Genomic DNA, 10,869 nt, shown 5'->3' on the forward strand with positions numbered 1-10,869 from the left:
GAAGAAATATGATAGGAAAAATAGGATAGGAATAGGTCACGATTTTTCCCACCAACCTCTGCTTGGAGAGTACGGCCGGGCTGCCACAAACGTTCACGCATGGGTTTCCCCGGGCGGTGAGGGGCGGGGAGAACCCATCGGAAACCGATGTTCGGATGGCAGGGGACGGGGTGATGACAGAATGGTGATCCTTCGCGGTGGAATAAAACTCCTCTGCCGGCTTAACTCCTTCCCCAGCTTATGTTACCGTCTTAACACGACCGAAAGATCTGCTTGGAGATTAAGAATGGTGGTGAAGGGGGGGGGGGTCTGTAGTCGAAGATGAGCAATGATGGTGTGTAACATCATTGTAAGGGAGTCGAAGAAAGACATTTTGGGGAAAGAATTGCAGCAAACGACTCAAAGTATCAGCCTTAGGGGCGGAGAGAATCCATCGGAAACCGATGTCAGGGTGACAGGGGACGGGGTGATGAGAGCATGGTGCCGATGGGGGAGTGTGGGGGAGGGAGAGCAATCGAGTGTAACTTCAGGGCACAGGAGCTGAATTGAGAGATTTTTTGTCAAAAATTGCAGCAAAAACTCAAAATATTGAATTAAAAGTCAATCCAAGTCGAAGTGACAGTAGTTGGACAAAAAGAAAAATCAGCAACCAGTTGAGCCTGGGGGCTGGGGCTGGTAACCACCATAGGGAAGATGATCTATTCGCTCCTCTGCATGATTCATTTTATAACGGATCATAACAAATCATAAAGTTTTTCGAAAACCATGCCCTGAGGATATTTGTAGACAGAGATTAACGATAGCGTACAAGCAAAAATTGATAAAGCATACAAGTAAAGCAGGCAACGAATGTTCGATATCTCTATATTCAAACGGGCTTTTTTTATTTACTTAGAGTTCACCGCAAAGCAAGGCTCGTGGAGCCACTCAAGCGTTTTGGGTTACAATACTGTATTGTGAAGAAAGATGTCTGTTAACACTTTGACTTCTCGTATTTTGTTTTTGCTTTGGGACCCATTTTCCCATACCCGTTTACACAACTAGGTGTAAAGTGAGGAAGGTCGTGTAAAGTGTATTTCCCAAGGGCACAACGTCGGGGGCACGGCGAGTATCAATCTCGTCTGTGACTGTGTAAAAGCAACAAAATTGAACATCGTGATTGTCTCGCCACCAACGACCCCCCCCCCCCCCCCTTAAAGAGCCTTATCCCAGTAAAGCATTCTGCACGGTTCTGCGTGTCTGCAGTCACGGTTACAATGTCAGCAGATGGTGGGTGGAAATGTAAATGCTGATGGTGACATATTTCCCAAAATGTCCAGAGTTTTCGTCATGTACAAGAACAGACGAATACTGAGTGACATATTTTTGGCACCCAACAGTATCACGAAAAGGAACGTGAATGTGCCCCCCCCCCCCCCCGGATGTTTGACGAGTCTTATCACAGTATTCTCCACCGTTCTGCGTGTCGGCAGTCACGGGTACAATGTCAGCAGATGGCGCGGGGAAATAGAAATGATGATGGTGATATATTTCCCGTGAATTCGAAGTATATTGATTCATCAAAGTTGATCATGAACGTTGCTCCACCTTTACTGATTTTCAAATACTAATACTTTGGTATTCACCATTGTTTCATATAAACTATAATACACTTTATACACTGTCAGCAGGAGGTGGGTGGAAATGTAAATGATGATGATGAAATATTTCCCGTGCAGTACGGGTTTACAAGTGTGAAGATGATTAACGGGAACGGTGGATAATGATGAATTATGGATATTGATCTCATCACGGTTGAACGTTGCTCCATATTTTACCGATTTTTAGATACTAATAATACTTTGGTATATAAACTGTAATACGCTTTATTTTCCGACACAATTTATTTCAACCAACATGCCAAAGGGTTTTCCATTGTTATCAATAGATATTAGATCATCGTTATTTTGAAGATAATAGAAGGTAGATGTGCGATCGTTTCTATTCTAGTTTAAATTGCATTATAAGAATGTTACATTTTATGATGAGGTATTTACAAATAACGATGTTTTAGATACTATCTAAAGGTTTCATTTGTGGGCAAGGCTGAATGATAGTTTCGGGGTAAGATTGCATAATATGAAATTTACTTTTTACGATTAAGGATTTCCAACTAATTACAATCATGAATATTACTCAAAGCTTTTGTACCATATCTAAGTAATACTGAATGATAACTTTGGGGTAAGGTTAAAGTATAGAAATGTTACATTTTATGATGATGCATTTCTAACTAATTACTATCACGAATATCACCCAAATGCTGTGTATCATAAAATAATAATGATGTAATACCTGTATGATAACTTTATGGGGTAAGATTCAATAGTATCAACTAGGGCTGGGTACCGGTACAGAAACTTCAGGTCCAGGTCCGGTTCAGGTCCAGAGGATCAGGTCTAGGTCCGGACCTGAACCTGGACCTGATTCAGTCTGAATCATACCAATGGTCCATTTCACTACAAAGAAATTAGTTTGGTGGAGTATTAGACTTACACTGGCGTTTTAAAATCCTACAATGCTAACTGCACCTGTACGATTGACTGTAAAACTTGGTAGAAATGACTATAAACTTTAATCTGCTTCGCTCTTGTTATTTTCATCCACCTGCAGGACCCTGCAAGCACCAAAACGTGTGAATGTCTGATCAAATAATCTGTTAATTTTCTAAAAGGTCCAACATCCGGTACACCTACTTTTTTCAGGTCCGGTTTTTCTGGACCGGTCCAATAAGAAAAACCGGTTTTGTACCGGTACGCTGTACCGATACCCAGCCCTAGTATCAACGTTGCATTTTACGATGGTGCATTTGAAACTAATTACAATCATGAATATTGCCCAAAGGTTACCATATTTTACAGCTCTGAAGGGTTATTAATGAGTACTATAGTTGATGAGAACAATGAGGAATGAGAGACCACGGTGTTGTGGTGTATGTGATTACCATAGTTACCAATGTGTGTTATTGTTATTAATGTGTACTATAGTGATTTATGTGAGTACTTTAGTTATTAATGAGTGAAAAATGAGAGACCATGGTGATGTGATGTATGTTAGTACTATAGTTATTAATGAGTACTGTAGTTGATGCAGATAATGAGGAATTACAGATCACGGTGGAATTTTACCCAAAGCCTGTGTATCATTGAAAGTAATGTCGAATGATAACTTCGCAGTAAAATTGAATGACATCAATGTTACAGTTTCAGATGAAGTTTATCAAACTAATTACAGTCAAAGGTCACCATATATCCTCACCATGGCTCTTACTGGTTATAAATGAGTACTATAGTTGATGAAGACGATGAGGAGTGAGAGACCACGGTGATGTGATGTTTGTGAGCACTAAGGTTATTAATGTGTACTATAGTTATAAATGTGTACCATAGTTATTAATGGGTACTATGGTTGATGAAGACAATGAAAAATGAGAGATCAGTGGAATATTTCCCAAAGCCTTTACATCATTGAAAGTAATGTCGAATTTATATTATAACTTCGGAGTAAAATAGAACGACGTTGATGTTACAGTTTCCGATCAAGCATTTTTACCTAATTACAATCAGAGGCTATCATAAATTCTCACCATGGCTCTTTGGGTTATCAATCAGTACTATAGTTGATTAAGACGATGAGAATTGGGAGACCACGGTGTTGTGATTTATGTGAGTACCATATTCATTAATGTGCACTATAGTTATTAATGTATACTACAGTTGATGAAGACAATGAAAAATGAGGGACCACGGTGATGTGATGTATGTGAGTACCATAGTTATAAATGAGTACTATAGTTGATGAGAAATGAGAGACCACGGTGTTGTGATGTATGTGAGTACCATAGTTATAAATGAGTACTAAAGTTGATGAAGACGGGAACAGACCACGCTGATGTGATGTATGTGAGTACTATAGTTATTAATTTTCACTATAGTTATTAATGTGTACTATAGTTGATGACGACTATGAGAAATGAGGAACCACGGTGCTGTGATGTACGCAGCCGTGTCAGACGAGACCGTGACGCAGCTGTGTTCTCCTTCTGTGAGCACTTATGGCTAATTAATCCCGTACGGAACGCTGAGTCAGTCACAGGGAGAGTCGCGTGCAACATTTATACCGGAATCTTTATTGACACGACAAAAGTACAGCGACTTTCGTAAGTCTACATGTATAACAACTTCTTACAGTACAACTAAACACACATAAATGGATATCTATATCTGAGGTATGAATAAGTCAACATATTGGGTCTAGCATTTCGTTTACACTTTTGGTTCTACGGTATAAGCATTCTAGTTTTTGGTTGCGTGGACTTGCTTGTTCGTTGGTTTGTTGGTTTGTTGCTTGCTTGCTTGCTTAAGACAATAGCACTCCCTTGCATTATTCACTTATGGCTAATCAATCCCACATGGAATGCTGACTCAGTCACAGGGCCAGTCGCGTGCAACATGGCAGCTAGACATTTGCATTTATTTTCGGTAGCGTGGATTTGTTTGTTGTTGGCTGGTTGATTGGTTGATAAGTTGGTTAACTGAATGATTGATTGATTGGTTGATTTGTTTTATCTTTGTTGGAGTGTGTTTTTTATGGCTTGTTAATTGTTTGAATGTTGATTTTTCTTGTTTGTCTGTTTGTTTGTTTGTTTGTTGAGTAAACATTGTTTACTTACAGATAGTAAATTCAAAAAAAAACTACTTCAGAATAAACCGGTCCACTTTATTTTTTTTAATTGTGGCTTTGTTTACTTGCTGGTAAACAGCAACGTACATAAACAAAGTTTGAAAATGACGAAAAATATAAAGAAGACAGCAGTAATGATGATGTCTGAACACTTTGTAAGTCCCGCCACCTCACCAAACGGGTGTTCTACTATCCTGGCATCTTGATAATGGTACGTTCAGTTAATGGTGGTGGTTAGATTGTTATAAAGTAGCGCCTGACACCAGGAGTTATGCATTCTGCCTTATCGTACAGACGCACGTGTGAAAACAGTCGGCAATTCGGAGGTAAAGTCGGATGTTCAGAATCGTCTCCAGCGCTAAGAGCTCCCGTGTCGTAACAGGATTCCAGGAAATTGTACCCCATTAAATGGTTTGATCAGGTTATATGATTCAGAATAGTGTAATTTCTTATGTAAATGATTTTGCTATACTAACGTTTTGACAATTACTGTAAATGCATTTAAGTTCGCGGGGATTTAAGTTCGCGGTAACACCATAGACTGTAATCTATGTTCGCGGTGAAGTGGTCACTGCGAAAACCGCGAACATTAATCCACCGCGAATATTACTGCATTAATTTTACAGTAAATCTTTTATGATAGGATATGACAAGATGAAATTTAATATTTGAGAGTTTAAGCTTACTTCGCACTGTTACCACAAAACTATTCTAAGCGGATTCGTCAAACAGACTATCAAAACATGTACATCAAAAATAATGTTCTCTACCTAAAAAAAGCATATGTTCGACCAGGAAATCCTACGTTCTTACGAGGTGGGTGGTTGTATCTGTATCTGTATCCGTTAAACCGCCCTTTGGCGTAACACACCAGCTTCTGTATCTGTATCTATATAGCCGGTATAACCGCCCTTCGGCGTAACACACCAGCTTCTGTATCTGTATCTATATAGCCGGTATAACCGCCCTTCGGCGTAACACACCAGCTTCTGTATCTGTATCTATATAGCCGGTATAACCGCCCTTCAGCGTAACACACCAGCTTCTGTATCTGTATCTATATGGCCGGTATAACCACCCTTCGGCGTAACACACCAGCTTCTGTATCTGTATCTATATAGCCGGTATAACCGTACCACCCTTCGGCGGAACACACCAGCTTCTGTATCTGTATCTATATAGCCGGTATAACAGCCCTTCGGTGTAACACACCAGCTTCTGTATCTGTATCTATATAGCCGGTATAACAGCCCTTTGGCGTAACACACCAGCATCTGTATCTATATAGCCGGTATAACCGCCCTTCTGTGTAACACACCAGCTTCTGTATCTGTATCTGTATTCGTTAAACCTCCCTTCGGCGCAACACACTAGCTTTGCAGCACGCGGCGCGGCAGCAGCTGGTTATATACCTAACCTCTGTACATGTAACTACAAGTTTTAACTATCCAGCTAAGATGCCCCTGCTGTTCTTGTTCATAACAAATCCCCTGTATGATGTGGCATGTCGGTGGCCTTGGGACGTCACACAGAGATCAATAAATGTCCAGCAGCTGCCCACAGGCGTGACGGTTTGTGCAGAAGCCTCCAAACTAACCAATAAACTCCCCCTGTGGGAGGGTATGCCTGTAGAACCATTGATTCATGGTAGAGATCTTTTCAGATTGTTTTTCTTATTTAAAAAAATCACGGTTCTTAGTGGCAAGTGTACAGATGTTGACACACTGGCAGCACCAAATCTGTAAGTGTTTTGGCACCTTTACACAGATTAGCCGTGAGGCTCGGTGGGCGTCACTCCACCGTCATGGGGGCAGGGGCATGGCGAGTTTAGAACTCAGGACCTACTGATGCTGATTCCAGCGGTCTAGCCGTTGCGCCACACAGACATCCCATTGCCTCCTTATCAACGGTACAAATACTAGATGCACTACACAGCTTGTGCAGAAGCCTCCAAACTAACCAATAAACTCCCCACCGGGAGGGTATGTCTGTAGAACCATTGATTTATGTGAAGAGACCGTTTCAAACTTCTGATGTTTCGACTCCTTATGAACGGTAAAAAAAATACTAGATGCACTACACTGTACTGGCAGAAGAAAAGCGAATCCTGCGAAAAGAGCTCTACTACGGACCTGAGTCAGCTTACAATACATTTTAATGATTTATTTTCACACCAACCAGCCGTTAGTACCAGATATTGTCAAATTATATTCGCCTCCTTATAATTGACAAGAAATACAAGAAAATAGTGCTAAATGTCGCACAAATAGACAATGAAAATGGGCAGTATCCTTACATCTGCTTGGAGAAGGCTCCCGGCCGTGACCAAACGGTAATTTCCAAATGTTCTTTCCGGTGTCGCGCCAAATAATTGCCAATTACCGTGTGACGCACTTCTCTCTTCTGAGATATACGGGAAACCCCCAAACACTGTAAGGGCAATTACTAGTATTGAACATTAATTATCTTTATTTTTTCACACCATAGAGCCGTTGGGAAGAGACCGTTTCAAACTTTTAATGTTTCGCCTCCTTTTAATTTTTCCGATGTCGCACCAAATAATTGCTGTGTGACGCACTTCTCTCTTCTACGATATACTGGAAACCCCCAAACACTGTCAGGGCAATTACTAGTACTGAACATTAATTATCTTTATTTTTTTTTACACCTAACAGCCGTTGGGAAGAGATCGTTTCAAACTTTTAATGTTTCGCCTCCTTTCATTTTTGCGGTGTCGCGTCAAATAATTGCCGTGGGACGCACTTCTCTCTTCTACGATATACTAGAAACCCCTAGACACTGCTGGGGCAATTATTGAACATTAATTATCTTTTTTTTTACACCATACAGCCGTTGGGAATTTTAATGTTTCGCCTCCTTTTAACTTTTCCGGTGTCGCGCCAAATAATCGCCGTGGGACGCACTTCTCTCTTCTGAGATATACTGGAAACCCCCAAGCAGTGCCTGGGCAATTATCACGGGCGTGATGACCGGTACACGCCGTATGCGCGGGAAATTACATCACAAACCGCACCGATCTTTCAGCACCCCGGTCAGGGGGAACCATTACTGTGTGCAGTGTGTGATACCGGTGATATCTAATCTCCGAGCTGGGCTGATTTTCTTGTAGCCTGGGTTACGCAACCTCTCTCTGTCGATTATGTCAGGAACCCTTCCCGAAAGCTTAATGGCGTTCACCTTTTACAGGAGCTGATTTGAAAAAGAAATCTCAAATCTCCCGGCCATTGGGCTACTAGGACCCTGACCAGTGTTGGGTGAATAAGTCTTCTTCTTCTTCTCTTGACATTAGAGGAATGACCCTTGGACCCGCCGAGGTCTTCCTCCCTCTAGAGTAATGTCCAATCCAAAGATGTCTTCAGTTGAATTCTGCTGACCACCAAACTATTAGGACCCTGACCAGTGTTGGGTAATTTAGTCTTCTTCTTCTTATTATTATTATTATCTTGACGTTAGAAGAATGGCACTGGAACCCACCGAGGTCTTCCTCCTAGCATATCCAAAAATGTCTTCAAAGTCACTTGGCCACCAAGTTATTAGGACCCTGACCAGTGTTGGAAGCGTGATTTAGCCAGGCTATGGTCCATGCAGGGCGACAATTTGCTCCACATGACTGCCGATATGTGCCATTTGCCAGCCAGGCCAATAACGCTCCACCGTGTTGACATTAGTTGTCACGAGAAGCGTTATGAGTGTGGTAAGATGAAAGTCTCTCTCTGTAGAACCGTCACACCGAAACAGGGTAATCTTGGCACGGACATAAATTTTGCAACATTCCCTGGTAAAATATGTATCTAAGCGTCCGCTACATTCAGGTGTGGTAGCTTAAATGTGTCAAGGACATTGGATACACGGTATTGGAGTGCACTACAAGTGGCTTTCTGTAGGATGTGACAAACGATATTTTACACTTGAATAAGAAACAAAAGCTTTTGACTTAAACACTCTTGCTAATGCATAAGTTTGATTACGAAGCTAATCAGCTTGGGCAGTTGGCCGTTATCCACTGTGTGTAGGGCTAGAAGGCGGAACCCATCCCTTTCCTTCCAAAGCCTCTTACCTCCTCCAGTAAGGTCAGGTGCCCATTTTTACACCTTGGTGTAGTGAGAAAGTTGTGTAAAGTGCCTTTCACAAAGACACAAAGTCCGTAGCGTGATAGGATTTCAACACATAACCTGTGGGTTCCGGCAAAATACCCCCCTCTACATTTATTTATTGGAACAGCCCAATACATGTAGGGTAAGAATCAGACTGACCGAGGATCTCCAACCGGACGAACTTCTCCTCCTGTCCCGCCACGTCCAGCACCACCGCAACGGTGTACAGTCCCTCGTCTTCCGGTTCTGTGTAGCTGATTTTCAGCGTAGCCTGGTCTTCCATCGTCACTCTATTCTTATACCTGGTGAAAGGAAATATAATAACGGTTAGTTCAACAACAAGGCCAGTACTAGTGACCGTGTACAGGCCTTCGTCTTCCGGTTCCGTGTAGCTGATCTTCAGCGTTGCCTGGTCTTCCATAGTCACTCTATTCTTGTACCTGCAATAGCGGTTAAACAGGTATGACATGGATACAACATCTTGCACTGTCGGGTAGTTGATCTTCAGGGTAGCTCTGTTCTTATACCTGATGATAGGCACGTCATAACTGTTAGTTCATCATCAAGGACAGAAATAGGGAGTGTGTGTAGGACCTTGTCCGGCTCTGTGTAGCTGATCTTTAGAGTAGCCTGGTCTTCCATGGTCACTCTATTCTTGTACCTGCAATAGCGGTTAAACAGTTATAAAACGTCCTGGATACAACGTCTTTTATGTTGGGTAGTTGATCTTCAGGGTAGCCTGATCTTCCATGGTTACTCGGTTCTTATACCTGAGGCGTAATGATAACAACGGTAAGTTTAACACCACGTCCAGCACCACCGCTACAGTGTACAGGCCCTCATCTTCCGGCTCTGTGTAGCTGATTGTTAGAGTAGCCTGGTCTTCCATGGTCACTCTATTCTTGTACCTGCAATAGCGGTTAAACAGTTAGGACGTGGATACAACATCTTCTACTGTCGGGTAGTTGATCTTCAGGGTAGCCTGGTCTTCCATGGTCACTCTGTTCTTATACCTGATGATAGGCACGTCATAACTGTTAGTTCATCATCAAGGACAGAAATAGGAAGTGTGTGTAGGACCTTGTCCGGCTCTGTGTAGCTGATCTTTAGAGTGGCCTGGTCTTCCATGGTTACTCTATTCTTGTACCTGCAATAGCGGTTAAACAGTTATAAAACGTCCTGGATACCACATTTTCTACTGTCGGGTAGTTGATCTTCAGGGTAGCCTGGTATTCCATGGTCACCGCTCTGTTCGTATACCTGATGATAGGCACGTCATAACTGTTAGTTCATCATCAAGGACAGAAATAGGGAGTGTGTGTAGGACCTTGTCCGGCTCTGTGTAGCCGATCTTTAGAGTTGCCTGGTCTTCCATCGTTACTCGGTTCTTATACCTGAGGCGTATAATAACAACTGTAAGTTTAACACCACGTCCAGCACCACCGCTACAGTGTACAAACACTCATCTTCCGGTTCTGTGTAGCTGATTTTCAGCGTAGCCTGGTCTTCCATGGTTACTCGGTTCTTGTACCTGCAATAGCGGTTAAACAGTTATAAAACGTCCCGGATACAACATCTTCTACTGTCGGGTAGTTGATCTTCAGGGTCGCCTGGTCTTCCATGGTCACCACTCTGTTCTTATACCTGATGATAGGCACGTTATAACTGTTAGTTCATCATCAAGGACAGAAATAGGAAGTGTGTGTAGGACCTTGTCCGGTTCTGTGTAGCTGATCTTTAGAGTTGCCTGGTCTTCCATGGTTACACGGTTCTTATACCTGAGGCGTAATAATAACAACTGTAAGTTTAACACCACGTCCAGCACCACCGCTACAGTGTACAGACCCTCATCTTCCGGTTCCGTGTAGCTGATTATTAGAGTGGCCTGGTCTTCCATAGTCACTCTATTCTTGTACCTGCAATAGCGGTTAAAACAGTTAACGTACTGGATACCACGTCTTCTACGGTCGGGTAGTTGATCTTCAGGGTAGCCTGGTCTTCCATGGTCACTCTGTTCTTGTACCTGGCAATT

At 42.3% G+C, this 10,869-nt stretch overlaps 1 protein-coding gene across 1 annotated transcript in view; it reads right to left on the bottom strand.

Moving 5' to 3' along the window:
* Positions 1–9,136, bottom strand: part of LOC118403793 (hemicentin-2-like) — a 39,429-nt gene extending 30,293 nt beyond the window's left edge. The window contains exon 1 of the mRNA XM_035802591.1: positions 8,997–9,136. Within this exon, the coding sequence (XP_035658484.1) occupies positions 8,997–9,120 (124 nt within the window). The 5' untranslated portion in view covers positions 9,121–9,136. The remainder of the gene's footprint in view (positions 1–8,996) is intronic.
* Positions 9,137–10,869: the final 1,733 nt, after the last annotated feature.

The sequence above is a fragment of the Branchiostoma floridae genome, chromosome 16 (assembly GCF_000003815.2).
Source record: "Branchiostoma floridae strain S238N-H82 chromosome 16, Bfl_VNyyK, whole genome shotgun sequence".
Classification (NCBI taxonomy): Eukaryota; Metazoa; Chordata; class Leptocardii; order Amphioxiformes; family Branchiostomatidae; genus Branchiostoma; species Branchiostoma floridae.